Here is an 18,865-nt window from a genome sequence, read left to right as displayed (position 1 = left end):
TCAGGCATCACCTTCCCTGGGATGGGGTCTGCTCCCCTGCAAGGTTCCTCCTCAGCCCTGTGTACTTGCGAGGCTGGCCGTGGCTGTGGGACCGACCCCCAAGCTCCTTGGGTCCCTGCTGTCACACCCACTCGAGCCTGCCCCTCCGGCTGTGGGCAGAGAACCGGGAGGAACCCAGAGCCCCAGGCCAGCCTTCTGCTCAGCCTGGGGACAGAGGTTCCTTCTAGGACTTCCAGCAAGCAGGCTCGCTCAGGCTCTGGCGCAGCCTCTGGGCTGAGGGGCAGAGGCCAAAATGTCAGCCAGAGCCAGTGTGGTTCCACGGGGAACCCATCACCTACAGCCAGCCACCTTATCTGAGTCCTCTAGGGCTTTGGGGGAGGGGGGGGGGCAAAGTGGAAAGACTGCTCACTCTCCACCTTCCACCCCTAATAAATAATCTACAGACCCAATTCCTGCATTTCTCATTTTTATTTGACAGAAAAAGTTGCTCTTGCTGTACAGATTTTAAAAAACCAAAATGCCTTTAAGAAACGTGAAGAAAAGTTGGGGGAGGGGCCACAACCTCACTTGGGGGACAGTAGGGGCCAACTAATTTCAACTCCTGCCCCTTCCTTCCAGGAACACCTCACACAAGTTCCCAAGTTCCAACTCCCCCCCAGAACTTAGGGTTACAGGGGGGCACTGACGCCTCCCAGCCCTTTCTAACTCAAGACCAGGGTGTCCCCAACTGTATCCTCCCCTCCCACAACTCCCATTCTCATTCCCACCCACCCCAAAACTCCCAAAACGTGAACCAGGAAAAACTCACAGAGATTAACATTTCACAGGAACAAAGAAAAAGGGGGGGGCGGGAAGGAGGAAGAGTCCTCCCCCAGGAGGCTGCCAGGGCTCGGGGGTGGGGGGCAGACAAGGACCCCTCCCCACTGCTAGGTAAAGGGGGCACTCCCTGCAGCTCCAGAACTTGGGGTGTGGTGGGATTCCCCCCACAGAGATTCAAGGAGACCTGAAACAGAGGAGACAGAGATCAGTGCCTAGGCCCCAGCCAGCCCCAGAGGTCCCCAGGCACAAGAGCTTGACAAGGACGCACCTGGACGAGCGGTGCCGCACGGGGCGGGGGCTGGGTGTCTCCCTCCTGCGCTTGTGGCCAGGGGAGCGGCTGTCCCCACGCTGGCCTCTGCGGGAACCCCGCTCACTGCTACTGCAACAACAGAGGACAGTCAGCCCACGTCCAAGGCAACACCAACCTCTGGCAACTTCGAGCCTCAAAGCCGCTCAGAGTGGTGGTGACCAGGCTGGCCACTGACGGGAGGCCTTACCTCTGCTGGTCCCGTGGCGAGGGCTGAGGCGAAGGGCGGCGGCGCTCCGCAGGCGAATAGCTGAGGGACCGAGAATCTCGGAGGGAATCTATTGGCTTCCGGGGACTACGGGACCTAGGGAGCAGAGGAAGTTCCCATAGCACCACGCTCTTCCAAACCCACCAGCCGGCACTCAGGACCACCCCCCAGGTCCTGACCACCAGACCTCATACCACACAGGGCCAGCCTCAGACCCACCTTTGTCTGCTCACTCACCCATCCGCCCGCACACCATCCACCGAGTGCCCCACTGGGCAGGGCACGGGGTGCAGCGGGGGATGCAAAGAGAAAGACAGTCCCTGCCCTTGGAGGGGCTCAGTCTGGTGGTGAAGGGAGGCCAAGGGAGGCCCGCTCGGCCCCGTGTATGGGAAGCAGCCCCACAAGGACCGATATACGTGGGTCTGGGGACCCGGGGGGAAGGGACACAGGGCGGGGAAAGGGGGGGAAGGGTAGTCTTCTCGAAGGTGCTGTTTGAGCGGAGTCTTGCAGAACGAGGAGTTCACCAGGCGGACAAGGGAATTCCAGGCAGAAGGAACAGCATGTCCAAAGGCATGGGGTTCTCCTTAGACTGCAAGGCGCTGGGTATGGCTGGAGCACAGGGCATGTGTGGGGGCGGGCAGGAGAGGAGAACACAGGGCAGGCAAGGCCAGTTGGTGAAGAGCCTCACACGCCATTCCCGCAGAGGTGGGGCTTTATCCTGCAGGCCACAGGGCGTCCCGGAAGGATTTGTGGAGTGGAGGGAAGTAACCAGATGTGCGTTTTAGAAAGATCCCTCTGGCTACGTGTGGAAGAGAATGGCGTGGAGGCAGGGAGACAGGGAAGAGGCTGTGGACAGAGTCGGGAGAAGATGACGGTGGCCAGACCAGAGCCCTGGCGGGAGCAACGGGGAGATTTAAAATCTAGAATCCCTGGGACGTGGGAGCAGGAAACAGGCTGCATGTCAGGGGAAGGGAGAGGAACGAACCTAGGACTCCACAATTCTGATTGGAGCACCCACACTTGGACCCTTTGCCGGAACAGGGCACAGCACAGGTGGTAGGGAGAGAGCCCAACTCCTCCCACACAACCAGACACCACAGTCCACCAGAGACTCCCGGCAGGGATCTCACGCCCAGGGTCACACCCCGCCCCTTCCGGCTCCGGCAAGGCCGCACTCACCTCCGCTCGCCGGGGGGTGGCTTCTTGGGGCTTGCAGGTTTGGGCAAGGCCTGAGGGCCAGGCTTAGCGGGGGAGGGGGATGAAGAAGTAGAGGAGGAAGAGGAGGAGGAAGAGGAGGAGGAGGAGGAGGAGGAAGAAGAGGAGGAGGAAGAGGAGGAGGAGGAGGAAGAGGAGGAGGAGGAGCTGGAACTGGAGCTACTGGAGCGCCTCTTCCGCTTGGCCGGGGTCGGCTCCGGAGGACGTCCCTCTCGAACAGCCTCCTTGGGGGCTGGGGTGGGGCTGGGGACCCTGTGGGAGAAGCAGAGCGTCAGGAGGAGACACGCCGCCCCAGCCCCGACCCTACCTTCCTTGGCCTGGAGGAACGGCAGTGGGGGAGGGGTGCCGGAGAAAGGCCCCAGGAGCCCTCGGAGCTGAGAGCCGGCTAGCGCATTCTCTGGAGAGCAGTGGCCCGAGACGCCCCGACCTCTGCTAACACAAGCAACAGGCCGGGCCCGCAGCACAAGGGATCAAGGCTAAACCTCAAGAATGTCCCTGATGGAGGAGGACTAAGGCCCCTGGGCTCAGGTGTGGAAGCCGAGCTGGGCGGTCTCCTTCCCGGGAGAGCCGCGGCTTGGGGAGGCCCCTGCGAGCGGGTTGGCTGGGGGAGGGGCCGTCCTGCCTGGAGGCAGGGAGAAGGATGGGATGACCTCTGAAGATCCTTCCAGCCCAGGGAGTTCCTCTTGAGGTCTAACTGCCATCCCTCCTGCTGTAAAATTAAGTCCATTTCCTCTAGTTCTGTCCTCTGTAGAGACGGAAAACTTATCATTATCCTCTAGAGAATGAACCTTAGGAGACTTTTACCTGTCCCATTCCTCCCCCCGGTGCCCCCACCCCAGCATTCTCTTCTACCCCAGCTTAAGGGTCAAGGTCCCATACCTCTTTCAAAGAGCCAAGAGCCTCTGGACAGAACTTCTCCCTCCCCACCCCCATCCCCCCCCCAAACCGGCCCCACCCAACGGTTCTGCAAGTCAAGCCCCCTCACCTCTTCAGCGCTACCTCAGGTTGAGCAGGAAGGCTAGAGCCCTCCGAGTCGCTAGAACTGGAACCGGAGGAAGAGGAGGAGGAAGAGGACGATGACGAGGATGAAGAGGAGGAGCTGGATGAGGAGGAGGAGGAGGAACTCCGCCGCTCCTTTGCCGGCTGCAGGGTGGCCAATGCAGAAGGCTGCTGGGCCCCCGTGGAGGCTGGTGTTTCCCCACCCTCAGGGTGGGACACCCCAGGGACAGGACCAGAGAGCATGCCGTTGTGGTCACCAGCAGAGGACGTGGTCTTTGCCACCGTCCCAGAGGAGAGGGACTGAGACCCTGCTACAGGGGTGGTCTGGGCAAGCAAAGCTCGGGACTGGTCAGAAAAAGCAGATGGCACAGGGGACCTAGGTCGATCCTGAGCTGGAGGAAGAACACACTGGGAGGAAGCCTGAACCATTCTAGAAGTAGGAGAGGGAGCCCGCTCAGAGGTCATTCTAGACTGGCTGAGGGCAGATGGTGGGGTTCTGGAGCCTGGGCCTCCTGGTGGGGTTCTGGATCTGGCTCGGTCAAGAAGTGGCGGTGAGGTTCTACCACTAACACGTTCGTAAGCAGTGAGGGGCACCCGGGGGCTGGTAAGGTTTGCACCAGACAAGGCTGGAGCCATTCTAGCACTGGTGAGGCTTGCAGGTGCCATGGCTGGAGGGGTTCTGGAGCTGGCAATATTCACAGGAGCTGTAGCATGTGCAGATCTAGGACCCACCAGGTTTGCAGGGGCTGCAGCCTGGGCTGTTCTGGAGCTGGAGGGATAGTTTGCAGCGGTCGGGGGAGTGCCAGAGCCGGTGAGACTCAGAGCTGCCAAGGCAGCCGGGGTTCTGGCTCCTGCTAGATTCACAGCTGGGGCTGTAGGGGTGCGAGGGTCAGCGAGGTTCACAGCAGAAGGTGCCACTGCTGTTCTGGGGCTGGCCAAGTTCATGGCTGCTGCCGCAGCTGGCGTTCTGGAGTCAGCCAGGTTCACTGCTGTTGGTATGGCAGGTGTCCTGGCACCGGCCAGATTCATCGCTGCTGCAGAAGCTGCAGGAATCCTGCTGGCAAGACTGGCAGCTGGGGCCGTTCTGAGACTCATGAGAGGCACTGGAGCTGGGACCTGGGACATTCTTGCAGCAAGGCCAGCAGCAGACATGGATGGAGGTGGCCGAGCAGTGCCAAGACTGATGGCTGTCAGGGCAAGTGCGATTCTAGACTGTGCGTGATTTTCTGGCACAGATGTTCTCGGGTGATCAGGAATTCGGGGACCTGGACCATCCATCATGGAGCCACCAGCTTGCTGCAGGACAGACATAGGTGTTCTAGAGCTGCCAAGGGGTTCCAGCATTCCAGGTGATCGACAGCGGTCCAGAGGAGTTGGTGACATGCTAGGACGACTGAAACAGCTCATTCTGGAGCTATTGAGCGCTACTGGAGGGGTCCGAGAACCAGAATGATTTCTCGTTGCCGGAGGAGTAGCAGAACGTGAGCGATCAGAACTACTTCCAGATGCAGAACGTCTTCGGATGGCGGGAGGAGATCTCGTTAAGGACCGTTTGCCCCGAGTTGTTCGTGGAGTACGGGATCTGGAACGGCGACGGATAGCAAGGGGAGAGCGACTTCGAGAACGCTTGCGTGGCAACAATGGGGTCCGAGATCTAGAGCGACGCCGTATAGCAGGAGGTGTTCGGGACCGAGATCGGCGGCGTGTCACCGGAGAGGTTCGAGAGCGGGACCTCCTTCGAGTTACCGGAGATGTGCGAGATCGAGATCTCCTACGGGTGACTGGAGACGTTCTGGATCTCGATCTTCTGCGAGCGATAGGGGAAGTTCTGCTTCGAGATCGCCTCCTGGTCACTGGTGGAGTCCTAGATCTGGACCTTCTTCGAGTCACTGGTGGAGTTCTAGAACGGGAGCGCCGGCGTGTTGGGGTTCTGGATCTTGAACGACGGCGGGTTACTGGTGGTGTTCTAGACCTGGATCGCCTTCGACTCACTGGCGATGCTCTGGATCGAGATCTTCGTCGAGTCACTGATGTCCTGGACCTTGATCGTCTCCGACTGACTGGTGAAGTTCGAGACCTGGACCTACGGCGGCTGACCAAAGGTGTTCTGGACCTGGACCGCCGGTGAGTGGCTGGAGAGGCCCGAGACCGTGAGCGTTTCCATGGAGCTGGTGATGTACGAGAGCGGGACCGCTTCCGACTGGCTGGGGGTGTCCGAGAACGGCCTCTTCGGCGTCGGGAAGAAGTTCGGGAACTCTCCTGCCGGGCAGGTGACCTTGAGTGGTAACCAGAGCCTCCCCTCCGCCGACGAGTGACCCGAGACCTCGACCGGCTCCGCTGTCTTCTCCGCGAAGTTGACTGGGAAGATCCAGACCTATCTCGACGTCGAGTTGTTCTGGTTTTCTCTCTCCTTGAGCGGGAACGGGATCTCTGAAGCCCACGAGGCTTTGGTGAAGGAGAACGGCCTCTCCTTGAAGTTGTCTTAGCACGGGGGGATGAAGCTGAGCGCCGCCGGCGTGAAGATCTTGACTTTTCAGCTGGCTCTGGGGAAGACACTGAAGGACTTCTTCGACGTCTCGGGGGGGTTCTAGAACGGGTCTCTGGTGAGGACGATGCAGAGCGGCTTCTACGAGACAGCCTGGCCTTCCTAGTCAGCTCAGGAGACGACCTAGAGCTGCGACGGCGAGGTGGAGTGCGGGACTTGGTCTTGGGCTCTGGTGATGACCTAGAGCTTCTTCTAGCAGTTCTGGATTTGGGTGGGTGTTCTGGAGAGGACTCTGAACTGCTGCTTCCGTCAGGAGAAGGGCCTCTGCCTTTGCTTGATGAACCTGACCTGCTTCGTCTGGGAAGAGCTCGAAGGGCAGGAGCCTTGGGTTCAGGAGAAGAATCAGAACCGCTCTGTGCCCTGGGTGCCACTCTCAGCTTATCTTTAACTTCAGGGGATGAGCCAGACCTACTACGGCGAGGAGAAGGTCGGGCTTTGCTGTCAACCTCTGGAGACGACCCAGACCGACTCCTTTCTCTAAGTGGTACTCGTGTCTTAGCTTTGGAATCTGGAGAAGAGTCTGATTCACTTCTTTCTTGAGGGGATGCACTGGGCTTGCCATCAAGTTCTTGAGAAGACCCAGATCGACTTCTCTGTCCAAGAGGAGTCCTAGCCATGGTCTTCTGTTCAACTGACGACTCTGACCCACTTCGTTCTCTCTGGGGGGTAAGACACTTGTTGTTGAGCTCTGGAGATGATGGAGAACGACTCCTTGGCCTAGGAGTCTGGGGCAAAGCTTTTGGTTCTGGAGAAGAATCACATTCACTTCTCCCCCTAGACGGTGTTCTAGGTATATCTTTCATTCCAGGAGAGGACCCAGATAAGCTGTGCCTCGAGGGAGTCCCAGACCCATCTCTCAGTCCTGGAGAAGACCCAGACCTGCTTCTCCTTGAGGGGGTTCTGGGTAAACCGTCTTTCAGTTCAGGAGATGCAGAGCTACTTCTTTCCCTCGATGGTGTTCTGGGTACAGCATCGAGCACTGGTGAAGAAACACTCTGATTTGAAGACATTCCTGCTTTTTCCACTGCATCTGGCGATAACTCAGAACTGCTGCGTCTGGAGGACCTTGTGGATTGTTCTTTCATGTCTACAAATGGATCTGTCTCCAGCTGATTAGGAAAAGATCCATTCAAATCTTCTTTAACCTCAGGAGAAAATCCAGCATTCATTTCTGCAACAGGGCCTGAGTTTCTAAATTCTAAAGGTGATCCAAAGCTATTCTCCCTCGGGGAGGAATTAGACAGCTCTTTATGCTCTGGAGAAAAATGTGGCCCACTCCAAGTTGAGGCCACTGCAGGGACTTCTGCTTCCAAAGAAGTCTGTGACTGGCTTTGGTCAAGAGTCAAAGACACAGGTCTTTCTTCTATTTCAGGTGAGGATTCAAAATTACCTCCAGCCATTTCTTTAAGTTCTGGAGACAAATGAGAGAGGACCTGGTTTGAGGATTCTTCAGATTTCTCGACCTCCATTAATTCCTCATCTTGGCTTGGCTTGGCTGACATACTTTGGTCTTTTGTATCTGGGGATGACCCAACACCACCTCTTTCCCTTGATGGGGTTTTAGGTGTCTCTCTGAGTACTGGTGAGGACTCAGATTTATCCTGCACTGGGAAAGGACTAGATTTGTCTCTTGGTCCAGGAGATGACACAGTAATATCTTCCTGAAGGAGTAAGCCTGTTTTCTCTTTTGGCTCAGAAGGCTCCAATCTACTCTGCCCCAAAAGAGATTTAGAGTCCATGGCAGGATATGGGAAAGAGTCAGACTGAGACTTGCTCTGCTCAGGAGACATTCCAGATTTTAGCCTAGGACTTGACAATTCACTTCTGTCTGGTCTTGTTGGAGATCTGGGGGTCAGCTCAGTGATTGGAGATGAGGACCTGGACCGGCCACCCTTAAGAGGTGTGTGAGATTTGCTCTGCAGAGACGGAGACTCAGAGTGACTCCGTTTCATGTCTGGACTTGAAGTATCAGATCTAGGGTCTGGTGAAGTCTGTGATTGTCCTTTCTGTTGCAGAGAAGAGGAGACAAAATACATTTCTCCTGGTGGTGTGGTAGACTTTACTCCTGGACAGAGAGAGAAGGATCCAGAACTTTGTGCTGGTAAGTCTTTAGACTTCTCTTGGGAACATGGGGACTTAGATCCACAAAGACTGTGCCCTGATGGAGTTTGGGGCTTAACTTTAGGGCATGGTGAAGTAGACCCTGAGTGACTTTGTCTTGGTGGTGTTCCAGGTTTCACTTTGGTATCTGGTGAAGAGGACCTAGAACGGCTGTGTCTTTGCAACAATCTAGATTCCATCTTGGAGCAAGGAGACTCTGATCTGCTTTGCCTTGGCGGTGTTTTAGAGGTTACCCTACTAGGACTCGGAGAAGAGGAGCCAGAATGACTGTGGACTGGCGACATTAGTGCCTTCACTTTGGGCTGTGGAGAGGACGATCCAGAGCGGCTCCCTCTTGGAGGGGTGCTAGATTTCACTCTAGGAGGAGAGGACCCAGAGCAGCTATGTCTTGAAGGGGTCATAGATTTCACCTCAGGGTCAGGTGATGATTCTGAACGGCTCTGTATTTGTGGTGTCGCAGACTGTTCATTTGCCTGGGGACTTGTTACAGACCCTTGCCTTGGTGGTGTTCCAGACTTCACTTTAGGTTGAGGAGATGAACTGGAACAACTCTGTCTTGAAGGTGTTTTAGATTTCTGGTTAGAAGGAGGAGAAGAACCAGAACGACTTCGCCTTGGTGGTGTTCTAGATTTAGCTTTCGGCTGGGATGATCCAGAGCGACTGCGCCTTGGTGGTGTCCGAGACTTTTGTTTAGGACACGGAGAGGATCCCGAAAGGCTTCGCCTCAAAGACAAGCGAGATTTTGCTTTGGACCGCGGTGAAGAGAGAGACCTGCTCCGTCTTGAAGAAACTCGAGATTTTTTCATTTCTGGGCTTGAGTTGGACCTGCTCCTCCTCTGTGATGCTCTGGATTTGTTCTTCCGCTCTGATGACGAACCAGACCTGCCTCTTCTTTGTGGTGTTCTAGAATGAGATCTTCCTCGTCTAACAAGACTTCTACTACGAGATCTTCGTCTTGCTGGTGTCCTAGACCGAGATCGTCCTCGTCTTACGGGTGTCCTAGACCGAGATCGTCCTCGTCTTGCCGGTGTCCTAGACCGAGATCTCCCTCTCCTGGCTGGTGTTCTAGAGCGTGACCGACGTCTGGCTGGAGTTCTAGAGCGTGACCTGCCACTTCTCCTGGCCGGTGATCTGCTACGAGACCTCCGTCGTACTGGCGATCGGGTCCTAGATCTGCGCCTAGCAGGTGTCCTAGAGCGAGACCTGCCTCTCCGGGCTGGTGTCCTAGAGCGGGACCTACGCCTGGCAGGTGTTCTGGATCGTGATCTCCGCCTGGCAGGTGTTCTAGAGCGAGATCTAGCCCGGCGGGCTGGCGTTCTAGAACGAGATCTGCCCCTAGCAGCTGGGGACCTAGAATGAGACCTGCCTCGCCTTGCTGATCTAGACCTGCCTCTTCTCTGGGTATTTCTGCTTCTAGACCAGCCTGGTCGCTGAGGAGACCTAGAGCGACCACGTCGCTGGGGGCTTCTGGACCGTCCCCACCTCTGTGCAGACCGGGACCTACGCCACTGAGGGGACCGGGACCTAGAATGACCTCTTTTGGTAGGGGTTCGAGACCGAGATCGCCCCCTCTTAGTGGTGGTAGGGCTACGGGACCTCCCCACTCTTCGAGAAGGGGTATGAGAATGTGACTTATCCCGCTTTGCTCGGCCATGTGAGCGACTCTTGGATGCGGGAGAAGAAGAAATCTCTCGGCGGGACCCAGGAGCTGGTGCAGGTTTAGGACTTTCAGGGGAAGAGCTGGCATGTCGAGAAACTTTGGTAGGTTGAGGGGATGGTGGGCAGCTCTCTGAAGACGACTGGGGAGGTTTCTCAGGAGACTTAGGTGGTGAACGGCCCCGGGTTGGGGAAGCCTCAGATGGGGGGTTCACTGGCTCCTGACTTAAGGTGGTTGTTGCAAGGGGTTGTGGGGAGCCGCCATGTTGCTCAGCAAGGAGCGGAGTGGGAGCAGGTGGTTCTGGGCCTGCGCTGCTCCTTTCCGGAGAGGGGCTAGGTCGAATTGCAGATTTCTAAGAGTGGAAAAGAAAGCACGGATAGGAACATAAGCACCAAAACTTCCCATCAACCTAAACACCAAAACTTCCTATCACCCATAAGAGCCTAACATCCTTGCCAATGAAAATTTTCCTCTACACACCCCATTACAACACCAACTGGTCCTTTACCTCACCACAGGTAGTCATTAACAAAAGATCACATAAAAAGACAATTGGGACAACATGAACAGGCTATCTTAGCACTTTAAGTCTCATAACCTAGAAAAAAAAACAACACAAACAACACACTATGTTTTACCATAACCCTAACAAAATACCACGGCAACAGAAAAAAAGTGCATACTTTTACTAAACGGAAAAACAAAGCAGTTTCCCGAAGCGTGAGGCATCTGACTTCACCCTTGAAAAACACTAAGATTATCGTGCAAAGGCAAAGATTTGCGAATATGATTTAGGTAAATAGAACTACAGATAAGTACAGAAAAAGAAAACGAAACCAAGTTTGAAAAGCTTTAAATATAAGACAAATAAATGAAATTAAAACAGAAATTAAGTTTTTGAAGTAATCCAACTTGTACTTTAGAAAAGTAACTCTGGAGGACACAGAAAACGGGACTAAAAAGCTAAGCGTTTAACGAAGAGCAATTACACTGTAATACCTAAAGCAATAAAACGTCACGATTAGGGCTTCGATCAGAATAGCAACCATAAAATGACAAGTACTGAAAAGACCATTCCAGAGTAGTGTTTTCAAATTGCAGGCAGCAATCCAGTGGGTTGACAACTTTTAGTTAGCTACAACCAGCATTTAACAAAATAAACTCTATAGACAAACCTCAAAATGCTAAAAATGATTTAAAAATACTTTTCTCAAATTGAATGTAAAAGCATAAACAGGATAGTGACGTAAAACCCACAAATAACCGGCGAAGTTTGAAAATGTTAACTCTATAGAATTTGCACATGCAGAAAAGACCTTAATAAAATGAAAAGTGCATTACGAAAAGAACTGAATTCACTTCTTTAAACCAGTTTACTTCCCTCCTTCACTTCAAACACCCATCCTAACCCTCCAACCCAAAAACATGCATTAACTCAAGACATAACCTACCTCCTTGTCTTTGTCTTTGTCCTCATGAGGACTGCTAGGCTGCTTTGTAGAGGGCTCTGGGCTGCTAGGCTGCCCTGTGTTGGTGGTACCTTGTTCCTTAGAAGGTGCATCTCCCTCCCCTCGACGCCCTGAAACAGGGGAAGGACTTCGCCCAGTCAAGGTAATTGTATGCGTCTTTGCTGCCGCACTTCGAGACCTGAGGAAGGTAATTGAGGGCAGGGGAGAGGAAAGAAATCAGCTCAGGGGAGAAGAGGGAACCCCCTCCCAGCTCCCATCCACCTTTCCTGACTATACAAACCCTCTTCCAAGAAGCCTTCTCTTACACACAAGACTCAAGTCACTCATGGAAATTCAAGTCCACTTCACTTTGGTCCTTTTCTTCCCAACAGTCCCCAAAAGCGTTCTCCCTCTACCCCTTTATCCACCTCCCCCAACCTCCCCAAACCCTCCACCCTGCCCATTCCCTACCCACTTCATTCACAACTCACCTCTGAGCCCACCTCCTTCAGGAAGCCTTCCCCGATTAAGGAAGCCAGGGTAAGGATTCCTTCCTCCCCCAGACACCACGAACAAACCACCACCCCCCCTATTCTGGCAGTCCATATACATCAGAACAAAACAAAAAATAACAAAATAAACAAAAACAAAAACAAAAACAAAAAAAAGAGAAGGGGAAATGTATATGTCTGTCCATCCTGTTGCTTTAGCCTGTCAGCTCCTAGAGGGCAGGGACCGTGTCTTCCGAATGGTCTGTGCAGCGCCTAGCACACCGTGGGCGCTCAATAAATATTAAATTGATTAACCCACAAGTCCCTCTCCCTCCCTTCCTCCTGGACCACCCCTTACCGACTGCGGGAAGTATCAGAAGAGGAAGCAGAGTCAGCAGACGTTGAACGGTGGGCCCGGCGGCTCTTGGGGGCTGGTGTTGTACTACGAGACCTGAAGGAAGGCCACCACCACAGCTCAGGGTGCTATTACGCTTACACTGGATTTTCCTCGTCGGTCCCTCAACCTTCCACCATCAGTCAAGGACACAATTGATTCTCCCCTTTACCCCGCCAGGTAGACTTCACCTAACCTACTGCCTAATAAGCAAATTACCCTCCAATTCACACAAACTCACTCACCGCTTCCGCTTCTTGTCCTTAGATTTACGTTTGCTCTTTGGAGTGGGAGACCTGACAATGGAAATTCAAAATAATCATCTTAAAAAAATCCAAAATGAAATAAAAAAATGACAGAACTATTGACAGAAGATCAAGGAACTGAGCTTTACTCTAAGAAACCCCTACAGAACAGGCAAGGCCAGACGGGCTCACCGTTCCATGTCACTATGTCCCCAATGTCCCGAGGAGCTCTTACCTATGCTTCCGTTTTTTGGATTCAGATTCTGACCTGTTGGAGGGGAGGGGGGGAAAACAACGCATAAACCAATACCTATGCCTGGACTCCTCAAACCTCTCCAGTCACTTCATGTACTCCCACCTCATACCTGTGCTTCTTCTTCTTAGAACTCTTCTTCCTCTCTCGTCGAGGAGAGCTGCTCTCTGACCTGCTAAAGATGGGTTCAGAAACAAAGTCATTCTACTGGGTTCCTTCTCTGACCCCCCCCCCACTTACAATCCACCCCCCAAAAAGGCTTCTAAATCAACAAACACAAACATCACCAATGTCTCAGACCTAAGCCCAGGACTTATTACTCTCCAGGAAGCAGAAATACCTCTTCCACAAAGCAACAAACCTCAAAACGAAAAGCCCAGTAATTTAAGACGTTGCTTAGTTAGTTCTTAGTTGGCAAAGCTGCAGAATCAAACCTTCCCCAGTGAATAAACTTAATACATTCCTTCCCGTGACTGAAATCTGAATGGTAACTCCCTCTTCCCTGATGTATCTCGCAACTCTCTCCTGCTTCCCAAAAGAATTTTCTATTTCCAGAAAAGGGGGGAGGGGGGAGACAACAAGACCGGTCCTCTGCTTATTAAAGTGACATCCCAACTAACTTACCGTCCTCTATCTTTCTTCTTTTTCTTCTTCTTTTGCTTTGGGGTTGGTGAGCGAGAACTGCTGGACTCCCGGACAAGGCTGGAGGAAGATGAAAAGAAGCAGGATGAGTGCTAAGATGAATTTTCTCATACATTTCAACTTCAAAACAACAAAATCTGAACACTTTGGGAAGGAACAGTCCCCCTCATCCCTAAATAGAGCAGAGCGCTTAGAAGAAAAGCAGCTGACATGCTTTCTTGACCTTGAGTACCTGTAAGGTTTGGGAGGCTCTGGAGCTGGTTGTTTAGCTTCTCGAGCGCGACGCTGAGGATCAAAAGAGCTGCCATCTACATAGGAATCACTGATACCAAAGGCAGCACGGAGTCGCTCATTCTTTTTCTCATTCAGTTCTGCCAACTGGTGAGTCTCAGTTACCCTGGGGGGAAAAAAGCAATGGTTAGAAGGGAAGAGAAAAGATCAGGGTTGCTCACACCACCGGAGACAGCCAAATGAGACTGGGAAGAAGTTGGGAGAAAGAGCAGGGAGGAAGTTGAAGAAGAGAAAACAGCAGAAGCAGTGCAGTCCAGAGGAAATAAGAGACAGTGAAAACACTCACGCTGGCCTCTGCCCTGGGGTCTCTTCCTTTCCCCCAGGGTTCACATCCTTCTCCAGCAACATGAGTCGAAAGGTAGCCACTTTTTCCTGAATTTGCTGTTCCTCGTACCTGAAGAACAAATCCCTTCAAGGTTAAAGCCAGACTAGGCACTTAACCCAGTCCCAAGTTAAAGTTTTCCTTATTCCCAGGAGGATCCCTTCCCTTTCCATGCACACATAAAACTTTTCACTCACTGTCACCCCAAGGGCCCTTCTCTTAAATCTTTCTGATCTTTCACTGTTCTTTCTTCCCTCCATTTACTATAGCCTCTAGAACAGTGGATTTTAAACAGGCTAAACTCCAGGGGCTAAAAGAGGAAAGCTAAGCAGGCAAAGTTCCAGGTGCTCCTCCTCGACTTCAACAACAGGTATTTCCGGAGATTCCAAAGTAAAGTGCATTGTATAAAAAGGGTGCCACTGCTGAAGTTTGAAAACCACTGCTCTAAAAGGTTTTCTCACTGTACTCCTTTTCCAAAATTTCACTTCCCTACCCAACCCATGATCCCCTCTTATCCAGATTAGTATTTCAATTCCTGTTTTCTTGCCTTCACTACCTTCCAAGGCCTCAATCCTTAAATCCATTTACCTTCCTCTTCCTTACCAATGACAACACCTGTCAGCTTCTACTCCAGCTCTTTTCTTGCCTGGTACCTGCTTTCCCACCTCTCCCCTTAAAGCACCTTTTTGTTTTTCAATGGCTTCCCTCTTTCCCCAAGTGTCTTCATCCTAATAATTCAAATTCCCTCAGGCTTTCTCTTGGTACAGACTTTCCTCATCTCCCACCTTGAGCTGTCCCTTAACTCCTCTCAATCTGCTAGCTCCTTTACCTCCTCCCCTCCTGCAACTCCTCTCCAGGCCTCTTCAACAAGCCCTCAACTCCCTACATCCCACCTAATTCCCCCAGCTCTGCACTCACTCAGTGCTTGGCTCTCCCCCAGCCCTCCCCTCACCCCTGCTCTTCCATCATCTCCTCCAGCTCGAGGCATCGCAGCTCCACGCGCCGCTTGCGCTCGTGGTCCAGGATGTCAGGATTAGGCCGCTTCACCAGGGCAGCCTCCAGGCGCCGCAGTTCCTCCTCTCCCTTGTAGTCAGGCCGCTCACCCCGGCGGCCTCGCACCAGGGACAGGTTGCGCTGGACGTAGCCGTTGGTGCCGCTGCCCCGGGGCGTCGGCAGCCCGATCCCGTTGTACATGGCCCCGTGCCCGGGGGGGCACCACCGCTCCTGGGGGGGAGCGGGGAAACACGGGTCAGGGCCCTGACCCCAAACTAACCACTTGCCACCACCCAAATCCCTGTTCTTCACCCCTATTTCAACAGGAAGCTCCACACTAAACTCCTTTATCTGCACCATCCTCCTGGTCTTCTAACAAAAACCCTTCCTTCCCTTCCCCTTCCCATACTTTCTTTCCACTCAATCCTACCCCAGCTCTTACAGCCTTTTCCCTCAAAGGCCAAGAGCCACTTCCATTTCTGTTTGCACCTAGATGTTCTTGTTCCACCCTAAGAAAATAAGAAACCTATTTCTCTCGAATTTTTCCACACTCTTTATTCTCATTTGGCTCCCATAAGCACCAATGTCTCCACCCACTAATCTACTTTCCGACATCTGGCAACCGACTGACTGAGGCCCCCAAACAGGGCACGACCACCACTACCACAAATCTGTGGTACCTACGGGCCCACAGTCCAAATCCAAAGATCCTTTTCAGAACTGACCCAAGAATTTCAGACTACCACGTCACAAACGCAAAACAGACTAAACAACCCCTACATATCTTAACACGTGGACTGGTTGGTTTCTGACATAAACCAAGAGTCCCATGCAGCCTCACACTCAAGAATAAAAGCCAGCATGCATATCAGAAACACAAGAACCTTGGCTACATAATCTTCTTGTACTTTACCTCCCCGAGGAGAGACCATTTCCCTGATTTCAAATATTTATAAGCTATCAACTACCTTCCCTGATATCTTGCTCCTTTAATTTCCTTCCCAATAGGATTTCTCACGTATTCGGCAGCTCACCCAAGTCTCATTAGCTCCCCTTAAACATCACCTGTTTACAGCTCAATGCTCTGATCAAACCTCCTCTGCTCCAACCGTTCCCATTGCCCTCTTCCACATTCCTTGCCCTAAACTTACTCAGAACACCCCCCCCCCTTCATAGCCCTTCACTAAGGCAAAACTGTCAACTTTCCCTACCAATTCCCTGTTATCTTGTGTTTCTCTTCCAGACCTGCCTCATCTCTCCCATGTTCTCTCCGTGCCTCCTACACCAAGGTTCTATCCTCTCGACCTGTCCCAACCCCAGCATGGCTCTGAAAAGCCCTCAACCCCCTCGATTTTTCTGGTTAGATTTCTTAGCTACACATTTCTTATTCTTTTCTCCTACTACATATACATTATTTCTTCCTCCATCTCATCTCGTCCGCGACAGCTTCACAGAGCACAAATATGTGAGGGAAAACTACCCCCCTCAAAAACCCCAAGGAACAAGTGAAGAGATTAGTGAAAAATAAGCAAAAGTAGATAAACACGCATACAAAGGAAGCCTACGTTTTTAAAATTCCAGAAGAAACAGCATATGAGTACCTGAAGGATATAGTAAAACAAAATTTTAAGTACGGGGAGATTGAGAATGGGAGGAAAATTGCCCCAATTCCAGAACCGCTTGTACCTCTATCCCCCAACTCTAAAGGGGCAACCCCAGGAGCAGACTCCAGAGGACTGAAAAATCAGAAAACCACACTAAGGTACAGGAGTGACAAATGAAGCTCAATCTAGGAAAAGCAAGTAAAAATGCACAAAAAAATGAAAATTTTCGTTACAGCACAAGAAATGAGTTTCTTTACCTTCCAACACTTTCATTTTCTCAAATACCAATCCTCCCCACTCTAAACCTAGGTCCTTCTTTGCCTCTCTAAACCCCACCCTAGTTTCTGCCTTCCTTGCAGAATGCTTCCAGCGTGCAATTAATTCTTCAGCCTAACCATTCACCCACACTTCCATACCACCTCACACAAAAGTCCTCCCACTCCCTTAAGAGGGCAAACCAGCAGCTGCTCAAGAAAGGGCATTAAGTCACAACTAATTGGAGAACTTTAAAAAACAAGTCCTCCCCCTCCCCCGTCCCCCCAAGCAGCCCACAGCATCTGAGGCAGCGCTCAGAACACTAAAAGGAAAAAGCGAAGGGGGAACATCAACACACACAGAAGTCGCCCGAAACAGCTAACTTCGTAAAACAAACATTCTCAACTAGGGTCCACAGAATGTGAGAACACAAAAGTTATCCAAGATGAAAATCACAAAGCAAAAATCGACTGCAAGACAAAAACATTTTTCCTTTTACTGGGCAATTTATCACGACGCCAGACAAAGAGAGACAAGACAATCCTCAATTCAAGACGGAAAACACTCACGAGACGAAACGCACCAGAAGAGAGGCGGTGGGCGTGCAGGAAAAACGGACACGGGCCAGCCCAGCAAGCTCAGCGATGAGCTGATTCGGGAGCTGGGCCAACGCCACCGAACCCAGAACAATTTCACGTACCGGTTCAAGAAAAGACCGAAACTCACACACTTAAGAGAAAAGACAACGAAACGCTCGTTTTGAATTCTGGGGCCAGACGACATCTTAGCCCAGCGGGAGTGGACACGAAGGCTCAGAAGAGACGGGGGCCAGATTAAAGCCTGAAGCGGAGCCCGGCGTTTCCTTCCCCAGGCAGCGCTCCACCGGCCCCGCGAAGCTTTAACTTGGGAGAAGACAATGAAGGAGTGGGGGGCCGGGGGGGGCACCTACACTCCCTCGCATACCTGGGCCGAGCACGTCACCTTTACGCTAGAACAAAACAAGACAAGCCGTAGCGCTTGCGTCTCCCTACCGCTTCAAGGCCGCCAGCACCGGGCGCGAACTACCTACGTCTCCAGGGCACCAGGTTCCAGGCCTCCCCTGCGCCGGCTGGGCGGCCAAGGCCTATTTTCGGCCTTGAGGGGTGGGGGAGGGGGCTGCGCGGCGCCCGGGAGTCTGGGAGGCTCCGCGCCGGCCCGCAGGCCCCCGGGAGGGACGGAGAAGCCGAAGGCCTGAGAGGCTCGGGGGGAGGGCCCCAGGAACGCGCCACGGCCACGGCCGCCGCCGCCTCCCCGCCGAGAAAATGTCGAAAGGGGTAGCTGCGGGAGGCCCTCCTCGGCCGCACGCGTGGGGGTGGCGAGAAGCCGAGGCGCGCGCTCCCCCCTCCTCGTCGCGAGCGCGCGCGAGCCCGAGAGCCCTCGGCGGCGCGGGCCGTTGCCATGGGGGAGGGGAAGGCAGGTAAAAGCCCGCGCGCGACGGGAACCGAAGGGAAGGGGGAGGGGAGGCGGGCGAGCGAGGGCGTCCGCGTGAGCTAGGGGCGGCGAGCGCGCGTGCGCGCGGCGGCCTGGACCGTTCTCCGCGCGCTTTGGCCTCGCGCCGGGGCCGCCGCCCCTCCCCCACCCGGCTCGCGCGCTCCCTCACCCTCTCACCCGCCGCCGCCGCCGCCGCCGCCTCCGCCCGCCGCCTCCGAGGGGGAGAGGTGCTGCCGCTGCTCACGCTCCCGAGTCCCTCGGGGCCAGGAGCTGCCGCCTCGCCTCGCCGGTCCGCCTGCCTCAGCCGACACAGACGCCTCGTCGCTTCCTCAGGGGCCGCAGCGGGCTCCGACTGCGCCACTCGCACCCCGCCTGGGCCGCGCTGCACGTCAGCACGACCGCCGAAGCGCGTCAGCACGCACCCGCGCGCGTCGCAGGGCCCGCCGGGAACCGTAGTACGTCCCGCGGCGCTTTGCGCAGGCGCCGAGGCCACTTCGGGAAGCGTAGTTTCTTAAGGCCCAAGGGAGGTTCAACGCAGCTGCCAGGGAACTACGAATCCCTGCGGCCAGTGCGAGGAAGGGCGGGT

At 53.8% G+C, this 18,865-nt stretch overlaps 1 protein-coding gene across 11 annotated transcripts; it reads right to left on the bottom strand.

Annotated features, from left to right (window-relative positions):
- Window positions 1-449: 449 nt before the first annotated feature.
- Window positions 450-18,688, bottom strand: SRRM2 (serine/arginine repetitive matrix 2). Of its 11 annotated transcripts, none has more exons than XM_047839341.1 (15): window positions 18,457-18,681; window positions 14,910-15,181; window positions 13,922-14,029; window positions 13,577-13,741; window positions 13,327-13,404; window positions 12,815-12,877; window positions 12,685-12,717; window positions 12,450-12,500; window positions 12,169-12,261; window positions 11,323-11,518; window positions 3,535-10,223; window positions 2,514-2,801; window positions 1,317-1,430; window positions 1,088-1,198; window positions 450-1,003 (listed from the first exon to the last, which is right to left on the bottom strand). In XM_047839341.1, exons 2-15 carry the CDS (start codon window positions 15,149-15,151, stop codon window positions 994-996), a joined length of 8,241 nt encoding a protein of 2,746 aa, XP_047695297.1. In that variant the 5' UTR covers window positions 15,152-15,181; window positions 18,457-18,681; the 3' UTR covers window positions 450-993. The 11 variants fall into 11 exon arrangements, 5 of the variants coding, with proteins under 5 accessions (XP_047695297.1, XP_047695298.1, XP_047695299.1 ...); XM_047839342.1 differs by having other exon boundaries at window positions 1,088-1,195; XM_047839343.1 differs by having other exon boundaries at window positions 12,815-12,874.
- Window positions 18,689-18,865: the final 177 nt, after the last annotated feature.

This window comes from Prionailurus viverrinus, chromosome E3 (genome assembly GCF_022837055.1).
Source record: "Prionailurus viverrinus isolate Anna chromosome E3, UM_Priviv_1.0, whole genome shotgun sequence".
In the NCBI taxonomy this organism is placed as follows: domain Eukaryota; kingdom Metazoa; phylum Chordata; class Mammalia; order Carnivora; family Felidae; genus Prionailurus; species Prionailurus viverrinus.
Note: the sequence above shows the minus strand (reverse complement) of the source record. Positions and strands in the feature narration are given on the sequence as shown.

Bases quoted from the DNA above. Each gene is read 5' to 3' on its own strand.
- SRRM2 (XM_047839341.1), bottom strand. From the start codon at position 15,151: ATGTACAACGGGATCGGGCTGCCGACGCCCCGGGGCAGCGGCACCAAC. The intron at 12,878-13,326 runs GTAAGTTAGTTG...ACCCATCTTTAG, and splicing joins AAGAAGAAAGATAGAGGACG to CAGGTCAGAGAGCAGCTCTC. The intron at 1,431-2,513 runs GTGAGTGCGGCC...TCTGCTCCCTAG, and splicing joins CCACCCCCCGGCGAGCGGAG to GTCCCGTAGTCCCCGGAAGC.